General features: G+C 43.8%; 1 protein-coding gene across 1 annotated transcript in view; it reads right to left on the reverse strand.

The window, feature by feature from the left end:
• The window catches only part of LOC120044053 (adhesion G protein-coupled receptor L1-like), a 74,568-nt gene that overhangs the window by 16,755 nt on the left and 35,607 nt on the right, over positions 1 to 22,206 (reverse strand). Inside the window, exons 7-16 of the mRNA XM_038988643.1 lie at positions 21,595 to 21,937; positions 20,300 to 20,596; positions 18,532 to 18,635; positions 17,813 to 17,998; positions 17,473 to 17,511; positions 15,799 to 15,979; positions 15,497 to 15,619; positions 12,326 to 12,531; positions 8,114 to 8,287; positions 454 to 663 (exon numbers count right to left, since the gene is read on the reverse strand). Coding sequence (XP_038844571.1) covers positions 454 to 663; positions 8,114 to 8,287; positions 12,326 to 12,531; positions 15,497 to 15,619; positions 15,799 to 15,979; positions 17,473 to 17,511; positions 17,813 to 17,998; positions 18,532 to 18,635; positions 20,300 to 20,596; positions 21,595 to 21,937 — 1,863 coding nt within the window. The remainder of the gene's footprint in view (positions 1 to 453; positions 664 to 8,113; positions 8,288 to 12,325; positions 12,532 to 15,496; positions 15,620 to 15,798; positions 15,980 to 17,472; positions 17,512 to 17,812; positions 17,999 to 18,531; positions 18,636 to 20,299; positions 20,597 to 21,594; positions 21,938 to 22,206) is intronic.

The following is a 22,206-nucleotide window of genomic DNA, read 5'->3' on the forward strand; positions in this document are numbered from 1 at the left end:
GAGAAAGAGACAGAGGGAGACAGAGGGAGGTCAGGGAGTGAGAGAGAGAAAGAATGAGAAGGAGAGTAAAATAAAATAAAAATAGAGATTTAAAAAACAGAGGGGTGAAAAGGAGTGAAAGAGAAAGGGAAAATAGCAAAGGAAGGTGAGTAAGATTCAGAAAAGGACAGCATAGGGTCATTCAAGCCCTATAATGGAGGACCTTTTCATTCTCATGGTCCATAATGAAAAGCACTTCCCCTTTAGTCTGTCTGATGGTGTTCCAAGTGCGAGACAGACGTCTCTCTGTCCTGTATTAGGTGTTCCATGTACGAGGCACTTGTCCCCTAGCCTGGCTCCAGATCAGTTATTTCACATGCCACATGACAATGTCTTTATGACTTAACAAGACAGCACAAACAGATCTGGAACCAGGCTACATGTCCCTCTCTCCCTCTCCCCTCCCCTACTCACGTGGTACTGGGTCTTGTCGATGCCGATAAGGAAGAGGAGCTCTGCGATGAAGAGGTTGATGCAGAGGTTCTTGTGGATGGTGTTGCGGTCGGTCTGCAGGCCCCTCAGGAAGCAAAAGGTAGAGATGCAGATAGCCAGGCACACCAGGCTGATCACTATGCCCACCCAGGTGATAACAAACAGGATCAACTCGTGCATCCTCCCAGGGTACTGTGAGAGAGGGATGGTGGGGATGGAGAGGGAGAAATAGGGTGGGGGAGAGAGATGGGGGAGAAGAGGAAGAGGAGAGGTGAGGGGAGACAGATATAGGGAGGAAAGGAATGGGAGGTAGGAATGGTGGGAGACAAGGAGAAAGACAAGGAGGGACAGGGTGAGAGTGAGAGAGAGAGTTTATATTTGTAAATGTATTCACATTCAGCTAAAATGTAGAGACAAGGAGACGAGACATCCTGAAAAAATACATGACATTCACATTCAAGTGAATGTCAGTCAGAGTTGCAGGACATGAATTTGTAAGTGTGAGTGCGTGGGAGGGAGAAATAAAGAGAGAGAGAGATGGAAGGAGAAAGAGAGAGTAGTTTGAGTAAGTGTGTGTGTGTTTACATGCATGTGTGTGTTTGTGTGTATGTGTGCGCATGTAGGTGTGTGTGTGTGCCAAGGTTATTATAGTTTAGTGTTTTTATATTCGTTTTTATATCTATTAGTTTGAAGAATATTGTTTCAAATTCAGTTTAGTTTCAGTTAGTTTCACATTCACTTGACTAGTTTTTATTTAGTTTAAAGGGGCAATCAGCAGTTGTAACATACATTTTTTGCCTTTAATGACATGCACCCATTGATTCTTGAAGAATATTACTTATAAATGAGCTTAGTTCAACTGTCGTACCCCATCAGGACTTCAAAAATAAGCTTGTTTATTCTGTTTGTAAACAAAGTAAATGTAAACAAACAATGTATAGCATAAAAAACATGGTTAAAACTATCATTTGGATATCATGCATGGTCAGTCCTTGCATGCATAGCTATGTCTATGAATTTCTTGTTTTTACTTCCTGCTTTTACTTCCTGTTTTGAGAAATTGTAGAAATGGGTGGGGATATTGTAGGAATGGGTGAAGTTTAGTCATAATTATGACTGTGGGTGTGTTATCTAGTGACGGCCATCAATATGTGCTGTGTCATAGAGATCCTGTTAAATTACTAGAGGGGCTATTTAATAAACCCTCAATGTTCCATCAGCAACTGATTTCAGCAAGTTTATGGATGTGGATTGACTGCATTGTTTGAATAGAATGTTGGCATACTGGCAGTTACTTTGAAAAATGAATGGAATTTCCTCTACAATTGGATGGCTAGCTAGCTAACAAACATACAGTGCAGATAAATTCTTAAAATTCATTATTTTACACAATATCTTATCACAGCACTGGTTGAACAACTCCCTAACCAAAATGGCTGATCTTTATCCCATCATAAGAAGGTTCATGTCCATTCTAGTATTCAAATTCCTAATTATATGTGCTGTGATTTGTTGATTCAGCTCTAATGAGATTACATAAACATATATTCCATTGTATTAGCCATATCAGTTAACATAATTTGATTGAACATTCTACATTACCATGGAAATGATTGCGTCACAATACCAGGCAGCCATTGCGAGTGTACCCATGAGTTTCCCAGTCAAATTGCCAGGGTGAGCAGTTCCAAGCCCATTCTATTCATCGTTTCCTACAACACCTTGCTTGTTTCAGCAAGGTGCAATAACGTTATCATGTTGTCAAGAGTCCAAGAGTTATTGCAGAAACAGGGCACGTTTGATCACTTTTGTCAAGTCGTTGACCATTTTTGGTCACAGCCTTTCCAAAGTGTGTTGCATTATGGGGATAAAAACTGTCTGACTTGTGCCTATATGACAACTGCATGAACTTTACAAAAACCATGTGGTCAAAGATCATGAAGTGTTGACGCCAGTCAACTTCAAGTTTCTGCATTTGCTCTTCATCAACTTCATCCTGTAGCCATTGCCTGCATTGTAGGAGGCTCTATTGTCAACCAATCATTATGGTGTTTTTGTTTGACCCACGGGAAGTGACCAAAGACATGACTGAAACAGGAACACACTTTGCCGTGATTCACATACTGTATATGTAAATTCAGCAAAAAAAATAAACGTCCTCTCACTGTCAACTGCGCTTATTTTCAGCAAACTTAGATGTTTAAATATTTGTATGAACATAACAAGATTCAACAACTGAGACATAAACTGAACAAGTTCCACAGACATGTGACTAACAGAAATTGAATAATGTGTCCCTGAACAAAGGGGGGGGTCAAAATCAAAAGTAACAGTCAGCATCTGCTGTGGCCACCAGCTGCATTAAGTACTGCAGTGCATCTCCTCCTCATGGACTGCACCAGATTTGCCAGTTCTTGCTGTGAGATGTTACCCCGCTCTTCCACCAAGGCACCTGCAAGTTCCCGGACATTTCTGGGGGGAATGGCCCTAGCCCTCACCCTCCGATCCAACAGGCTCCAGACTTGCTCAATGGGATTGAGATCTGGGCTCTTCACTGGCCATGGCAGAACACATCCTCCTCCCTCATGTAGTACCCTTCCTGCAGGCTCATCCTGACATGACCCTCCAGCAAGACAATGCCACCAGCCATACTGCTCGTTCTGTGCGTGATTTCCTGCAAAATAGGAATGTCAGTCTTCCCTGTAACGCACAGCGTTGAGATTGCCTGCAATGACAACAAGCTCAGTCCGATGATGCTGTGACACACCGCCCCAGACCATGACGGACCCTCCACCTCCAAATCGGTCCCGCTCCAGTGTACAGGCCTCGGTGTAACGCTCATTCCTTCGATGATAAACGTGATTCCGACCATCACCCCTGGTGAGAAAAAAACGCAACTCGTCAGTGAAGAGCACTTTTTGCCAGTCCTGTCTGGTCCAGCGACAGTGGGTTTGTGCCCATAGGCGACGTTGTTGCCGGTGATGTCTGGTGAGGACCTGCCTTACAACAGGCCTACAAGCCCTCAGTCCAGCCTCTCTCAGCCTATTGCGGACAGTCTGAGCACTGATGGAGGGATTGTGTGTTCTTGGTGTAACTCGGGCAGTTGTTGTTGCCATCCTGTACCTGTCCTGCAGATGTGATGTTTGGATGTACCTATCCTGTGCAGGTGTTGTTACACGTGATCTGCCACTGTGAGGACGATCAGCTGTCCGTCCTGTCCCCCTGTAGCGCTGTCTTAGGCGTCTCACAGTACGGACATTGCAATTTATTGCCCTGGCCACATCTGCAATCCTCATGCCTCCTTGCAGCAAGCCTAAGGCATGTTCACGCAGTTTGGCATCTTTCTTTTGGTATTTTTCAGAGTCAGTAGAAAGGCCTCTTTAGTGTCCTACGTTTTCATAACTGTGACCCTAATTGCCTACCGTCTGTAAGCTGTTAGTGTCTTAACGACTGTTCCACATGGAACGACTGTTCCACATTATCATGTTCATTAGTTGTTTATGGTTCATTGAACAAGCATGGGAAACAGTGTTTAACCTCTTGACGCTAGGGGTCAGATTATTATTATTATTTTTTTTAAATAACGTTCCCAAGGTAAACTGACTATTTCTCAGGTCCAGATCATAGAATATGCATATAATTTACAGATTATGATAGAAAACACTCCAAAGTTTCCAAAACTGTCAAAATATTGTCTGTGAGTATAACAAAACTGATTCTGCAGGCGAAAACCTGAGAAAATCTAACCCGGAAGTGATATTTTGTTTTAAAAATCTGTGTTTCCTGGACAGTCTTTCTTCCATTTAAAGGGGTATCAACCAGATTCCTTTTCCAATGGCTTCCTCAGGCTGTGACCAGGCTTTAGACATAGTTTCAGGCTTTTATTTTGAAAAATGAGCGAGATTTTTCAAAAGTAGTCAGGTGTCCTCTGAATAGTTCCTGCGCGCGAGAGGGGAGCTCTCCATTTTCTTTTTCTCTCTTATTGAATAGGTTACGATCTGGTTTAAATATTATCGATTATGTTTGTTAAAACCAACCTGAGGATTGATTATAAAAAACATTTGACATGTTTCTACGACCATTACGGATACTTTTTGGAATTTTCGTCGAACGGAACGAGGCTTTGGTTTTCTGAACATAACGCGCAACCCAAATGGCGTTTTTTTGTCATAAAAGTAATATTTATCGAACAAAAAGAACATTTGTTGTGTAACTGGGAGTCTCGTGAGTGCAAACATCCGAAGATTATCAAAGGTAAGCGATTAATTTGATTGCTTTTCTGACTTTCGTGACCAAGCTAACCAAGCTAATATAAGGCTAACTGTTGTAGCATTGATTGATACACTCACAAAAGCTTAGATTGCTTTCGTTGCAAAGCATATTTTCAAAATCTGACACGATAGGTGGATTAACAACAAGCTAAGCTGTGTTTGGTATATTTCACTTGTGATTGCATGATTATAAATATTTTTTGTAATATTTTTGTATCTGATACGTTTGGGAATTTTCTTCTGCCTTTCAGCACCGGAACGAGGTGCTGTAGTTTTCTGAACATAACGCGCAACCCAAATGGCGTTTTTTTGTAATAAAAGTAATATTTATCGAACAAAAATAACATTTATTGTGTAACTGGGAGTCTCGTGAGTGCAAACATCCGAAGATTATCAAAGGTAAGCGATTAATTTTATTGCTTTTCTGACCTTCGTGACCATGCTAATTTGGGGCTAGCTGTTTTAGCATTGATTGATACACTCACAAAAGCTTGGATTTCTTTCTCTGTAAAGCATATTTTCAAAATCTGACACGATAGGTGGATTAACAACAAGCTAAACTGTGTTTTGGTATATTTCACTTGTGATTGCATGATTATAAATATTTGTAGTAATATTTTGCGCCCTGCAATTCAGCGGTTGTTTAGGAAAATGATCCCGTAAAAGGGATCCGTAGCGCAGAGAAGTTAAACCCTTTACAATGAAGATCTGTGAAGTGATTTGGATTTTTACGAATTATCTTTGAAAGACAGGGTCCTGAAAAAGGGATGTTTATTTTTTTGCTGAGTTTATATATAATGTGATATTTGAGGCTCTCTCACCAGTTGATAGTCCAATGTACACGCACATACAGTGGCTTGCGAAAGTATTCACCACCCTTGGCATTTTCCCTATTTTGTTGCCTTACAACCTGGAATTAAAATGGATTTTTGGGGGATTTGTGTCATTTGATTTACACAACATGCCTAGCACTTTGAAGATGCAAAATATTTTTTATTGTGAAACAAACAAGAAATAAAATAAAAAACTGAAAACTTGAGAGTGCATAACTATTCACCCCCCCAAAGTCAATACTTTGTAGAGCCATCTTTTGCAGCAATTACAGCTGCAAGTGTCTTGGGGTATGTCTCTATAAGCTTGGCACATCTAGCCACTGGGATTTTTGCCCATTCTTCAAAGCAAAACTGCTCCTTCAAGCTGGATGGGTTCCACTGGTGTACAGCAATATTTAAGTCATACTACAGATTCTCAATTGGATTGAGGTCTGGGCTTTGACTAGGCCATTCCAAGACATTTAAATGTTTCCCCTTAAACCACTCAAGTGTTGCTCTAGCAGTATGCTTAGAGTCATTGTCCTGCTGGAAGGTGAACCTCCTTCCCAGTCTCAAATCTCTGGAAGACTGAAACAGGTTTCCCTCAAGAATTTCGCTGTATTTAGCGCCAGCCATCATTCATTCAATTCTGACCAGTTTCCCAGTCCCTGCCGATGAAAAACATCGCCACAGCATGATGCTGCCACCACCATGCTTCACTGTGGGGATGGGGTTCTCAGGGTGATGAGAGGTGTTGAGTTAGAGCCAGACATAGCGTTTTCCTGGATGGCCAAAAAGCTCAATTTTAGTCTTATCTGACAAGAGTACCTTCTTCCATATGTTTGGGAAGTCTCCCACATGCCTTTTGGCGAACACCAAAAAGCAATGTTTTTTTTCTGGCCACTCTTCCGTAAAGCCCAGCTCTGTGGAGTGTAGGGCTTAAAGTGGTCCTATGGACAGATACTCCAATCTCCGCTGTGGAGCTTTGCAGCTCCTTCGAGGTTATCTTTGGTCTCTTTGTTGCCTCTCTGATTAATGCCCTCCTAGCCTGGTCCATGAGTTTTGGTGGGCGACCCTCTCTTGGCAGGTTTGTTGTGGTGCCATAATCTTTCCATTTTTTAATAACAGATTTAATGGTGCTCTGTGGGATGTTCAAAGTTTCTGATATTTTTTATAACCCAATCCTGATCTGTACTTCTCCACAACTTTGTCCCTGACCTGTTTGGAGAGGTCCTTAGTCTTCATGGTGCTGCTTGCTTGGTGGTGCCCCTTGCTTACTGGAGTTGCAGACACTGGGGCCTTTCAGAGCAGGTGTATATATTCTTAGATCATGTGACACTTATATTGCACACAGGTGGACTTTATTTAACTAATTATGTGACTTCTGAAGGTAATTGGTTGCACCAGTGTCACGCCCTGGCCTTAGTTATCTTTGTTTTCTTTATTATTTTAGTTAGGTCAGGGTGTGACATGAGGGAAGTATGTGTTTTGTATTGTCTAGGGTTTTTTGTATGTTTATGGGGCAGTGTTTAGTCTAGGTGTATGTATGTCTATGGTTGCCTAGATTGGTTCTCAATTAGAGACAGCTGTCTATTGTTGTCTCTGATTGGGAGCCATATTTAGGCAACCATAGTCATTAGGTAGTTTATGGGTGATTGTCTATGTCTATGTCGCCTGTGTCTGCACTTGTCATTATTATAGCTTCACGTTCGTCGGTTTGTTGTTTTGTTTAGTTTGTAAGTGTTCTTCGTCTTCGTTGATTAAATATGTGTTCATTTCACGCTGCGCCTTGGTCCTCCTCTCTTTCACGTAACGGCGATCGTGACAACCAGATCATATTTAGGGGCTTCATAGCAAAGGGAGTGAGTACATATACACGCACCACGTTTTGAATTTTTAGGAATTTTTTGAAACAAGTTATATTTTTCATTTAATTTCACCAATTTGGACTTATTTGTGTATGTCCATTAAATGAAATCCAAATAAAAATCAATTTAAATTACAGGTTGTAATACAACAAAACAGGAAAAACGCCAAGGCACTGTATATTTAGCCTTACCACTCAAACGCCCCCAATATATGTGGTGCTGCTCATGGCAACGTCATCTCACTGAGTGTCTACCTTTAAATTATAAAGTCAATCTCAACGTGACTCGCCAGGTTCCGAAGCTTGAAAACCCCCTTCTATTTCCCCCCCCAAAAATTACTAAAACTGAACATAATTCTTGATGGTTTTTATTATTGTAGTTAGTTTTGGAGTCAAAGATAACAGTTTCAGTATAGCCGGATGTGGAGATCCTGGGCTGGCGTGATAACACGTGGTCTGCGGTTGTGAGGCCCGTAGGACGTACTGCCAAATTCTCTAAAACAACATTGAGACGGCTGATGATTTTCGGGTTTCCATTTACTATAATAAACTTGGTGTGTGTGTGTGTGTGTGTGTGTGTGTGTGTCTGTGTGTGTGTGTGTGTGTGTGTGTGTGTGTGTGTGTGTGTGTGTGTGTGTGTGTGTGTGTGTGTGTGTGTGTGTGTGTGTGTGTGTAATATCCACTGGACCTACATCAGGCTGGTGGTGGGCCATGAGCACAGCAAAGTTGGTGAGGTGGGAACAGGAGCAGGTGGTGTGTGTGCTGTTGGTGTCCAGCAGTCTACAGCCCTGAGACGACCACTGGCCTGTCATCGACCGCTCAGAGTAATTCCAGAACGAACAGTTGGGACTGAAGTGGTTCTCCAACTGTAGGGAGAGAGTGAGAGAGGGTAAATTCAAATGAAAATTAATTAACTGTATTGATACCCAAGGTAAATGGTTCTGTCGCAGGATTTATAACAACACACATACATAAATAACAAACATAAAGTGCTGCAATCCATTTAAACATGTTTATATACAGTACAAGCAGATGACAGGGAAATAAAATACAGCCTATTTAAACAGTTGGCAAATATGTGGGAGAGAGAGAGAAAGGGTGAGAGGTGAAATATATTGTAATGCATGTGTACAGTAACAGAACAGGGTGTACAGTGTGTGGGACGTAGTGTTTGATGCTCTGTATACAGTATGTGTATGGGTTTGTTAGTCTACTACAGTACAGTATGTGTATGGGCTTGTTAGTCTACTACAGTACAGTATGTGTATGGGCTTGTTAGTCTACTACAGTACAGTATGTGTATGGGCTTGTAAGTCTACTACAGTACAGTATGTGTATGGGCTTGTTAGTCTACTACAGTACAGTGTGTGTATGGGTTTGTTAGTCTACTACAGTACAGTATGTGTATGGGTTTGTTAGTCTACTACAGTACAGTATGTGTATGGGCTTGTTAGTCTACTACAGTACAGTATGTGTATGGGCTTGTTAGTCTACTACAGTACAGTATGTGTATGGGCTTGTTAGTCTACTCCAGTTCAGTATGTGTATGGGCTTGTTTGTCTACTACAGTACAGTATGTGTATGGGCGTGTTAGTCTACTACAGTACAGTATGTGTATGGGCTTGTTAGTCTACTCCAGTACAGTATGTGTATGGGCTTGTTTGTCTACTACAGTACAGTATGTGTATGAACTTGTTAGTCTACTACAGTACAGTATGGGCTTGTTTGTCTACTACAGTACAGTATGTGTATGGGCTTGTTAGTCTACTACAGTACAGTATGTGTATGGGCTTGTTAGTCTACTACAGTACAGTATGTGTATGGGCTTGTTTGTCTACTACAGTACAGAATGTGTATGGGCTTGTTTGTCTTCTACAGTACAGTATGTGTATGGGCTTGTTTGTCTACTACAGTACAGTATGTGTATGGGCTTGTTTGTCTACTACAGTACAGAATGTGTATGGGCTTGTTTGTCTTCTACAGTACAGTATGTGTATGGGCTTGTTTGTCTTCTACAGTACAGTATGTGTATGGGCTTGTTAGTCTACTACAGTACAGTATGTGTATGGGCTTGTTTGTCTACTACAGTACAGAATGTGTATGGGCTTGTTTGTCTTCTACAGTACAGTATGTGTATGGGCTTGTTAGTCTACTACAGTACAGTATGTGTATGGGCTTGTTTGTCTACTACAGTACAGAATGTGTATGGGCTTGTTTGTCTTCTACAGTACAGTATGTGTATGGGCTTGTTTGTCTACTACAGTGCAGTATGTGTATGGGCTTGTTTGTCTATTACAGTACAGTATGTGTATGGGCTTGTTTGTCTACTACAGTGCAGTATGTGTATGGGCTTGTTTGTCTATTACAGTACAGTATGTGTATGGGCTTGTTAGTCTACTACAGTACAGTATGTGTATGGGCTTGTTTGTCTACTACAGTACAGTATGTGTATGGGCTTGTTTGTCTACTACAGTACAGAATGTGTATGGGCTTGTTAGTCTACTACAGTACAGTATGTGTATGGGCTTGTTAGTCTACTACAGTACAGAATGTGTATGGGCTTGTTTGTCTACTACAGTACAGTATGTGTATGGGCTTGTTTGTCTACTACAGTACAGAATGTGTATGGGCTTGTTAGTCTACTACAGTACAGTATGTGTATGGGCTTGTTAGTCTACTACAGTACAGTATGTGTATGGGCTTGTTAGTCTACTACAGTACAGTATGTGTATGGGCTTGTTTGTCTACTACAGTACAGTATGTGTATGGGCTTGTTTGTCTACTACAGTGCAGTATGTGTATGGGCTTGTTTGTCTATTACAGTACAGTATGTGTATGGGCTTGTTAGTCTACTACAGTACAGTATGTGTATGGGCTTGTTTGTCTACTACAGTACAGTATGTGTATGGGCTTGTTTGTCTACTACAGTACAGTATGTGTATGGGCTTGTTAGTCTACTACAGTACAGTATGTGTATGGGCTTGTTAGTCTACTACAGTACAGTATGTGTATGGGCTTGTTAGTCTAATACAGTACAATATGTGTATGGGCTTGTTAGTCTACTACAGTACAGTATGTGTATGGGCTTGTTAGTCTACTACAGTACAGTATGTGTATGGGCTTGTTAGTCTACTACAGTACAGTATGTGTATGGGCTTGTTTGTCTACTACAGTACAGTATGTGTATGGGCTTGTTAGTCTACTACAGTACAGTATGGGCTTGTTTGTCTACTACAGTACAGTATGTGTATGGGCTTGTTTGTCTACTACAGTACAGTATGTGTATGGGCTTGTTAGTCTACTACAGTACAGTATGGGCTTGTTTGTCTACTACAGTACAGTATGTGTATGGGCTTGTTTGTCTACTACAGTACAGTATGTGTATGGGCTTGTTTGTCTACTACAGTACAGTATGTGTATGGGCTTGTTTGTCTACTACAGTACAGTATGTGTATGGGCTTGTTTGTCTACTACAGTACAGTATGTGTATGGGCTTGTTTGTCTACTACAGTACAGTATGTGTATGGGCTTGTTTGTCTACTACAGTACAGTATGTGTATGGGCTTGTTTGTCTACTACAGTACAGTATGTGTATGGGCTTGTTAGTCTACTACAGTACAGTATGTGTATGGGCTTGTTTGTCTACTACAGTACAGTATGTGTATGGGCTTGTTAGTCTACTACAGTACAGTATGTGTATGGGCTTGTTAGTCTACTACAGTACAGTATGTGTATGGGCTTGTTTGTCTACTACAGTACAGTATGTGTATGGGCTTGTTTGTCTACTACAGTACAGTATGTGTATGGGCTTGTTTGTCTACTACAGTACAGTATGTGTATGGGCGTGTTAGTCTACTACAGTACAGTATGTGTATGGGCTTGTTAGTCTACTCCAGTACAGTATGTGTATGGGCTTGTTTGTCTACTACAGTACAGTATGTGTATGAACTTGTTAGTCTACTACAGTACAGTATGTGTATGGGCTTGTTTGTCTAATACAGTATAGTATGTGTATGGGCTTGTTAGTCTAATACAGTACAGTATGTGTATGGGCTTGTTAGTCTACTACAGTACAGTATGTGTATGGGCTTGTTAGTCTAATACAGTACAGTATGTGTATGGGCTTGTTAGTCTAATACAGTACAGTATGTGTATGGGCTTGTTAGTCTAATACAGTACAGTATGTGGTGTAGTGTTTAACTCCTGTATGTGTACATTATGTCAATGTACATTTATGTTTATTTATTTATTATTATTTTATTTATTTATTTGACCTTAATTTAACCAGGCAAGTCAGTTAAGAACAAATTCTTATTTTCATTGACGGCCTAGGAACAGTGGGTTAACTGCCTTGTTTAGGGCAGAACGGCAGATTTTTTAAATTGTCAGCTCTGGGGTTCGATCTTTCAACCTTTCGGTTTATGCAAGTGTATGTAAGTGTAATTTTTATGTGAGTGTAGTGTGTGTATTGGAGTGTACTGTGTATATGTGAGTGAAGTGTGTATACTGGCGTGTATTGTGTATGGGAGTGTATTGTGTGTATTGGAGTGTATTGTGTATGGGTGTATATTGTGTGTATGGGAGTGTATTGTGTATGGGTGTATATTGTGTGTATGGGAGTGTATTGTGTATGGGAATGTATTGTGTGCATGGGAATGTATTGTGTGTATGGGAGAGTTTGTGGACTGTATGTGTGTGAGTCACAGGAGGTTGGTGGCACTTTAATTGGGGAGGATGGACTCATGGTAATGTCTGGAGCGTAATGAGTGGAATGGTATCAAATACATCAAACACATGGTTTTCATGCGTTTGATGCCATTCCATTTGCTATGTTCCGGCCATTATTATGAGCCGTTCTGTAAGTATGTTAGCTTATAACATTACATGTATCTGTAAGTGTATACCTGTAAGTGTTTGAGTGTGAACACCACCGGCTCAGTGAGGAACACTCTGCTGGACTCTTTATTGATGGAGGCGGCGATGACGTGGGAGTTGACCGCCAAGCCCCGCTCCCCCGGTGCCGCCTCCAGCTCCATCTTCACCGTGGCGTTCTCCGTAGACAGGAAGGAGCCCAAGTTCTTATAAAGAACAAACACTACCTTGACTTGGCCTGGAGGGGGAGAGATGAGAGATGGGGAGAGACAGGGAGAGACGGGTAGAGAGCGAAAGGGTCAGAGAGAGAGACGGGGAGAGGCAGATAGAAGAAGAGAGAGAGAGATAGAGAGGGGAAATGAGAGAGGGAAAGGAAAAAGAGAAAAAAGAAACAGAAATAGTGTGTGAAGGGAGCATAATAAGGAGAGAGAGTCAGACAGAGAGAGATAGAACATAAAGAGGTAAAGGAGAGGGAAGGGGGGAAGGAGAGGGAGTCAGAGAGAGAGATAGAACATAAAGAGGTAAATGAGAGGGAAGGGGGGAAGGAGAGGGAGTCAGAGAGAGAGATAGAACATAAAGAGGTAAATGAGAAGGAAGGGGGGAAGGAGAGGGAGTCAGAGAGAGAGATAGAACATAAAGAGGTAAAGGAGAGGGAAGGGGGGAAGGAGAGAGAGTCAGACAGAGAGAGATAGAACATAAAGAGGTAAATGAGAAGGAAGGGGGGAAGGAGAGGGAGTCAGACAGAGAGAGAGAGAGAACATAAAAAGGTAAATGAGAAGGAAGGGGGGAAGGAGAGGGAGTCAGAGAGAGAGATAGAACATAAAGAGGTAAATGAGAAGGAAGGGGGGAAGGAGAGGGAGTCAGAGAGAGAGATAGAACATGAAGAGGTAAAGGAGAGGGAAGGGGGGAAGGAGAGGGAGTCAGAGAGAGAGATAGAACATGAAGAGGTAAAGGAGAGGGAAGGGGGGAGGGAGAGGGAGTCAAAGAGAGAGATAGAACATAAAGAGGTAAATGAGAAGGAAGGGGGGAAGGAGAGGGAGTCAGAGAGAGAGATAGAACATAAAGAGGTAAATGAGAAGGAAGGGGGGAAGGAGAGGGAGTCAGAGAGAGAGATAGAACATGAAGAGGTAAAGGAGAGGGAAGGGGGGAAGGAGAGGGAGTCAGAGAGAGAGATAGAACATAAAGAGGTAAAGGAGAGGGAAGGGGGAAGGAGAGGGAGTCAGAGAGAGAGATAGAACATAAAGAGGTAAAGGAGAGGGAAGGGGGGAAGGAGAGGGAGTCAGAGAGAGAGATAGAACATAAAGAGGTAAAGGAGAGGAAAGGGGGGAAGGAGAGGGAGTCAGACAGAGAGAGATAGAACATAAAGAGGTAAATGAGAAGGAAGGGGGAAGGAGAGGGAGTCAGAGAGAGAGATAGAACATAAAGAGGTAAATGAGAGGGAAGGGGGGAAGGAGAGGGAGTCAGAGAGAGATATAGAACATAAAGAGGTAAATGAGAAGGAAGGGGGAGGGGGAGAGAGAGAGAGAAAAGGGTAAAGGAGAGGAAAAGGAGGAATAGTAAGACGAGAAGAAGACAGAAATAGCGAGAGAGAGGACAGGGGGAATAATAAGGGGGAAAGGAGTAAAGGGAGAGAGGCAGAGTGACAGAGGGAGAGAGAGAGTTAGTGAAGGTTAGAATGATGGTAAGAACCGTTTCATTTTGACTGGTGGGAAAGAGGGGAGATTTAATGTAGAGGGCAATGGAACATTCATCCCTCAAGCATTCACAGATCTCCTATTATTCCATATGAATTTTTCATGTGCGTTTGTTTCAATCATTCTAATCTGGTTCCCACTGCAGAGCCGAGCGCTGACAGAAAACAGAGAAGGGGGAGAGGGAGGGATGGGTGGAGGACTGGAGGGAGGGAGAGGAGGAATGGAGGGAGGGAGAGGGGGAGGAGGAGGGGGGCTTGAAGCGGGAGAAGAGATGAGAGAGGGGTATAAGATGGTGGAGAGACGGAGCAAGGGAGAGAGAGAGAGCGAGAGCTGAGATTGCTCTGTCAGGCTGTGGGTGATAGTCATCTACACTTCTCTCCAGCTATTCTATTAGGAGTGCTGTTAGGAAACCATCAAGGAAGAAATGGTCTCAGCGCTTTTATTAATCTGATTGGCCTGTTATTATGAAACAATAACTTGGTCAACTGCATGCAGATTATTTTAGACTTGCATGAAAATGCAAACGGGAACATTGACTGAGAGATTCCTGAGCCCATATCTCAGGTCATGAAGTGACCGGGAGATCCCCGAGCCCATATCTCAGGTCATGAAGTGACCGGGAGATCCCCGAGCCCATATCTCAGGTCATGAAGTGACCGGGAGATCCCGAGCCCATATCTCAGGTCACGAAGTGACAGGGAGATCCCCGAGCCCATATCTCAGGTCTTGAAGTGACCGGGAGATCCCCGAGCCCATACCTCAGGTCACGAAGTGAACAGGAGATCCCCGAACCCATATCCAGGTCATGAAGTGACCGGGAGATCCCCGCGCCCATATCTCAGGTCATGAAGTGACCGGGAGATCCCCGAACCCATATCTCAGGTCATGAAGTGACCGGGAGATCCCCGAACCCATATCTCAGGTCATGAAGTGAACAGGAGATCCCCGAGCCCATATCTCAGGTCATGAAGTGAACGGAAGATCCCTGAGCCCACATTTCAGGTCATGAAGTGAACGGGAGATCCCCGAGCCCATATCTCAGGTCATGAAGTGACCGGGAGATCCCCGAGCCCATATCTCAGGTCATGAAGTGAACGGGAGATCCCCGAGCCCATATCTTAGGTCATGAAGTGACCGGGAGATCCCCGAGCCCATATCTCAGGTCATGAAGTGAACGGGAGATCCCCGAACCCATATCTCAGGTCATGAAGTGAACGGGAGATCCCCAAGCCCATATCTTAGGTCATGAAGTGACCGGGAGATCCCCGAGCCCATATCTCAGGTCATGAAGTGACCAGGAGATCCCCGAGCCCATATCTCAGGTCATGAAGTGAACGGGAGATCCCCGAGCCCATACCTCAGGTCATGAAGTGACCAGGAGATCCCCGAGCCCATATCTCAGGTCATGAAGTGAACGGGAGATCCCCGAGCCCATATCTCAGGTCATGAAGTGAACGGGAGCGCTGTAGGGTTTGACTGTGATGTGATGACCGTGATAAGGTTACTGACCATTGCGGCTGTACTGTTTGATGGTGGAGGCGGAGAGCTGGATGGTGCTGTCGCTCACGTAGTTCTGAGGAAAGGACAGGTCCTGAAGGTCCATCTCTGTGTTCAACACGTGCACCTCCAGATCTAAGATACACACACAGGCACGTGGGAACAAAGGGTTAGAGTTGTTCTGCTTTTCCAGGATATTGAGCATGCCCTGCTCTACACCTATCCACCTACTGGAATTACTATTGCTACTAATTTCAATTACTAATCACACACATGCATGCACCCCACTGCTTCCATTTCCCCCTATTTCTTACCGATATTGGGGGCCCGGTCGGTGAAGCGGTTGCCGTACATGTTGTTGGCCAATAGAAAGGCTCCTTTCTCCAGGACGTCCAATAGCATGGTGGCGGTGTGGGCCTGCTCCGTAGTGTTCATGTCCTGCCACGACTCCAGGGCCTCTGTACGCAGCAGGTTGTCCACTGTCTGCACTACCGCCTGGCAACGCAGAGGGGGCGCTAAGGTTCACACTGCTGTATTACACTGCATTACATTACCCATGCTACTGCTGTACATTACATTTTCTGCTGCTCTACTCTTATAGTAGACGTTTGACCTGTTATCCAATTTCTAACAGAGGCCTGTATGTTTGATTCATCGTGTGATTCTCTTGTACTATACAGGCCTGTATGTTTGATTCATCGTGTGATTCTCTTGTACTATACAGGCCTGTATGTTTGATTCATCTCTGTGATTCTCTTGTACTATACAGGCCTGTATGTTTGATTCACCATGTAATTCTCTTATAATATGCAGGCCTGTATGTTTGATTCATCTCTGTGATTCTCTTGTACTATACAGGCCTGTATGTTTGATTCATCGTGTGATTCTCTTGTACTATACAGGCCTGTATGTTTGATTCATCGTGTGATTCTCTTGTACTATACAGGCCTGTATGTTTGATTCATCGTGTGATTCTCCTGTACTATACAGGCCTGTATGACACGCACAGGGTCAATAGATTATTCTTCATTGTACAGTGGAAGGGAGAGAATTACAGCTGCACTTCTATGCTCTTCACACAATCACCATACATTTCCCCTTACACTAAACCTATTAAAACCATTCTAATGATATATATGTACCATATCCTGTATTACATCTGTGTTGCTTCATAAGCTACAGTACAACCAATGCTAAACAAGGGCGCTCTAGTGACACACTACAACACAGCACACTTTGCATAGATCGTACACCACTGCAGATGTGTATGTATTTTGTTCCAAAGCACAACAGACTGGTTAAGGAACACATATGCTGCAGGATGACAGAAATCATTCATATGTAGAAATACATCATACATACTATGATATCACACACAGGATCATTTCATACTATCAAGTTACCCCTTACACATAGCCAGAGATATCATACTGTACTGAACAGTACACAGCCAAGGCTCATATAGCAACGTATATCACTGTAGTAATAACATTACAGTGAAACCTAGCTGAGTTATGTCACAGAAACATTATTACCACTTCTATTACTCCGCCCCACATTTCAGAGAGATACTATGAACATGAGGGAAAACTACAAAGCAACTAGCAGCCTGAGGAAATATTACAGAAACATTTCACGGAGGCATCCACAGAGAGATATCAGTCATACAGCGCACACACACACACACACACACACGCTCGCAGCATGCAGACACATGCACACGTACACGCACACACGCAGCACGCTTACACACACACGTACATACGTACATACACACACACACACCGCTGCACCGCGCTCCACCTGCACCTAGAATGATTGTGAACACATTACATGATATATCTCAGCCTAAAGAAATCCTATACAGTACACACATATGTCTACTATGGGCTAGAGGTTAAGTTTCCCACATTATTCTCAGTAGTTAGTACACTGGTAGGCTAGAAGATATTCTCCATTTGAAGTGTGGGGATTAAAGGGGAAGTTACCTGGATGTAAGCCCGACAGGTCCGCTCTCTCTTCTGGAGCTGAGAGGAGGGAGGACAATAGTATTACAGTACGCTTCTATAGGGTACTGTAATGCCAAAACAATGGCAAACTGCAAGTCTAGAGGGATGTTATACACTAGGGGTCTGTTAGCGTGCATTTTTAAACATTTTTAAAACGGCATTACTGTTGTTGTCAGAGATGAGAGAGAGAGAGAGTTCAGTTTGTCTGTGAGTGTGTGTGAATGTGTCTATGTGTGAGTGTGTGTGTGTTTGTACAACTTTGTGTGTGTGTGTACATCTATCTGTGTGTGGTGTGTGTTTGCACGTGTGTGTCTTCTACCTTGTTGTAGTTGCGTGCGGCTGACTCCTTGTTGCCGGGCCGCAGGGCCTGAAGCTGGGCATCCAGTATGTCCAGCAGCTGTTCCATCAGACGCACTGACGAGCTGACATCACCAGCGTGGATCCGCCCCCGTGTGTGGTTCACCAACTCCCCAGCTATGTTGGCAGCATTCTCACCACTCTTTATCTACACACAGAGAGACACACATTTCCACCACTGGGTACTACACAGAGGAGTGTGTGTTGGGGGTTGCTGATGGTTGAGAGTGGTAAGTTGAGGGTGCGGAGTAGACTTACGTTTTTTTATAAAAATGCACTTTAAATATACTCAATAAAATAGTTGTAACTCAATTATCTTTAAATATACTCAATAAAAATAGCTATAACTCAATTATCTTTAAATATACTCAATGAAAATAGTTGTAATTCAATTATCTTCAAATATACTTTAAATATACTCAATAAAAATAGTATTTCCATTATCTTGACCTTAATGGCCTTCCATAGGGTGAATGACTAACTATAGAAAGTGGAGGATGAAGAGTGGATGCATTTGAATATGGGTCTAGTTGAAATGAGTCATTCTAATGAGTGAAAACCTTGGTGATGGGTTTTAATCAGGAGAGCCTTGGAGACCTGCTAATGGCAGTGTGCATATGGACACAGACATCCAGGGCCAGAGGCCCCCAACAGAGGGACTAGTAGAGGTGGAGGTCTTACCTTCTGGGCTACCTGGTTGACCCAGGGAGAGGTGCAGTTACTGAGGTCAGGGCCCCGAGGGTTCCACATGACCGGAGCCGCCAAGCACTGGAACGATGCGATGCCTGGGAGGGCCAGGGAGGAAGGGAGAGAGGGATGGAGGGAGGAAGAGAGGGATGGAGGGAGGAAGAGAGGGATGGAGAGATAATAAGCATTAGGTATTGGGCAATTATAGAGAAATGGATTTTAAAGAGAAAAGGAACAGGGCAAAGAGTACGACAGATAAAAAAAGAGTAAATGAAATGAACTTTAAATATGCAATACTTTGAGTGGTTCGGCGGAGGAGAGAAAAGAGAGGGAGGAGGGAGGAGGAAGTGTGTGAGAGAAAATGGGGCAGAAGTGGAAAGGTTAAGTAATGGAGTGTAGGACAGAAAGAGAAAGAACGAGAAGGGAGGGGTAGGCTTTCAAATGAGTTGGCTATAAGAACATGGCTTTAAAGGAACAGAAATTCACACAAACGTGCACTTCACACACACACACACAGCCCCCCCCACCCACACACACACACCAAAGACGGCGCCATCAGGCATCGTCTCTCATCTGCAAGAATAACACCTCAAGGGAGGGACCTCCCGCCACCCCTCGTTTTCAGCTAAGTTTTCTGTTTAGTTAGGAGAGTTCAGAGAGAGGACAACACACTGGGATCAACCAAGGAAGGGTCTTTCCACTGCCGCTACACAAACAGCTCCATACAGGGAGCGCAGATTGGGTTTGAAATCTCTGCCAAGACATGGCAATCAAGCCAGCTGCTAATTTAGCATTACTGTTGTTGTCAGAGATGAGAGAGAGAGAGAGAGAGAGAGAAAGAGAAAGAGAGCGAGAGAGAGAGAGAGAGAGAGAGAGAGAGAGAGAGAGAACACAGAAAAGCAAGAAGAGATGGAGGGGTAAAAGAAAAAGATGGTGGTAAAAGATATTCTATTCTTTTCTGGAACTCGAGAGGGATATTTGGTGCTTGCATGTTTGGAGTTATAGAAGCATGAAGGGAGGTGTATCCTGTTTTGTTCAGTCTTTCATTTCATTATTCCACACTTTCACTTGGCTATCCCTGTTTCGCTGTGAGACGACTCTTTCATTTGGAGAGGAGAGGAGAGAAGGACAGGCTTTTATGTAGAGGGAGTCCTCTGGGACCCAGCCTGCTGCTGAGACCAACAGTGGGACAGGAGAGGAGAGGGGGAGACAACACAGCCAGCCAGGGAAAAAACAAGAGCTGCAGCGCAAACACACTGAAACACTGGAAAACACACACACACACACACACACACACACACACACACACACACACACACACACACACACACACACACACACACACACACACACACACACACACACACACACACACACACACACACACTGAAACAGAACAGAGACACACTGGGAAAAAAACACACACACACACACACACACACACACACACACACACACACACACACACACACACACACACACACACACACACACACACACACACACACACACACACACACACACACACACACACACTGGAAAACACACACAGACGGAAACTGAGACACACTGGGAAACACACACGTGCACGCACACACACAGAAATACACACAAACAAAGAAAAAAACACACGCACATGTATGTATATTCACCCGTGTACTTGAGCGCCTACAAAAAACTAACAAAAACCACAGACACACACCCCAACTCAAATAACCACACACTCATACATACAGGAAACACGGTAATAGTCAGTCCCCACCTAGTGATCCTTTAGGACAGGGACGGTCCACAGTCTCTCCTCTCTGGGTGGAGGGCCACTGCACCCCTCTGGCCACTCTGGACTCACACACCTGGGGCTCTGGGCCCTGGACGGGTGGGCGGGGAGGCCGCCTGGTGACTGGTACGGTGGCTGTGATTGGCCGCAGGTCAGGGCCCTTGTTGATAGCGCCAATGGGGTGAGAAGTGGGGGCCAGGGGGCGGGTGGTAGCAGGGCTAGAACTGGAGGTGAAAGGTTGGGCTGGAGTGGTGCTGGTCACCTGAGTGGTCGTCAAAGGGCCTGAAGAGAGAGAGACGGGGGGGGGGGTGATTTAGTTTTAAAACACATAATAAAGCACATGTATAAATAAAATCATTGAGGATGACAAAATAAAGTCAAAGAAATAAATAGGGAAAGCGAAAGTGAGAGACAAAAAAAGGGAAATAAAACAAAAGAGATGGAATGAAAGTGGTGAGAGGGGAATAGAGAAAGACAAAACCAGAGCATGAATCAAAGAGAGAAAGGCACGTAAATGTTACATCTCTCACAAGTTCAGTTCAAAAGTTCTCCGGATGATAATTACGGCACAAACTACTTTTGAGCATATCAAAGCTTTAATACATCTATATATGACTCTTTCAGTGTTCCTATCACTACCCCTGGAGAGGGGGGAGGGAGCGTGCACGGCAAGAAAGGAAGAAGAAAGGAGGATGTCAATTATTGATCAAATGTATATGACAGAAGTCACTACCGACATTAACAACCAACTTTAATGCACCCTCGCTCCTTCTATTGCTCTTTCTCTCTCTCTCTCTCTCTCTCTCTCTCTCTCTCTCTCTCTTTCTATCTCTCTCTCTCTCTCTCTCTCTCTCTCTCTCTCTCTTTCTATCTCTCTCCCTCTCTCTTTCTCTCTCTCTCTCTCTCTTTCTATCTCTTTCTCCTTCTATCTCTCTCTCTCGCTCTCTCCTTCTATCTCTCTCTCTCTCTCTCTCTCTCTCTCTCGCTCTCTCCTTCTATCTCTCTCTCTCTCTCTCTCTCTCTCTCTCTCTCCCTCTCTCTCTCTCTCTCTCTCTCTCTCTCTCTCTCTCTCTCTCAGGGCCAAATACTAACTCCAGATAGGCCTGCATCGCTAAAATATTCACCCAAAACACAATGGATAATTAATCTGAAAAAGCAAGGTACGTACAAGAGGGCGAACAGGTGGTGATTTGCATTTGTGCAAATGTCCCACTACAACTGACATTAATGGGCAAATTATACCAGAAATAAAGGTACACTGTACACACACATCTCAGGACTCTGCGTTGACTCACCAGTGGTGGGGTCCGGTGGTCCGAACTCCAGCGGGTATCTCAGAACATTATAGTTGTTCCAGATGTAGAGCTGGTTGTCTCTGGGGTTATAGTCCACAGAGGAGACGTACTGGTAGGGGTTAGGGAAGGGGATGTGGACGGGCTCCTCCCGGGCTCGGTTCGTGTTGTAGGCGTAAAGGATCAGGTCCCCGCCGGCCTCGCTGTCGTCGTCCTGGTAGACGCTGCGCACGGCGTAGAGCACGCCGCACGCCATGAAGGCGTTGGACGCCAGCCTCTTGTCGAAGCTGGTCTCCCAGGTGCCCTCGAAGCGCAGGGTGTACGGGTTCACCTGGGAGGAGGGGGGGGGGGGGGGGGGGGGTGATGGTAACCATAAATATATCTCAAACTACAGAAGAAACTGTAGAATATCACCCATTCTTAAATGCTCAATCCTGGTGTTACGGTGATAAACACAAGAAAGTGTATTAATGAAATAAATTAATAAACAATTAGGCCTACTTTAGTTGAGCTTAGAAATGTCCAGTCCAACTCCATCTCCCTGTTACACTCCTCCCTCTTCTATTCCCTCCATCACCCTGTTACACTCCTCTTACACTC

This window comes from Salvelinus namaycush, chromosome 3 (genome assembly GCF_016432855.1).
Source record: "Salvelinus namaycush isolate Seneca chromosome 3, SaNama_1.0, whole genome shotgun sequence".
Taxonomy (NCBI): domain Eukaryota; kingdom Metazoa; phylum Chordata; class Actinopteri; order Salmoniformes; family Salmonidae; genus Salvelinus; species Salvelinus namaycush.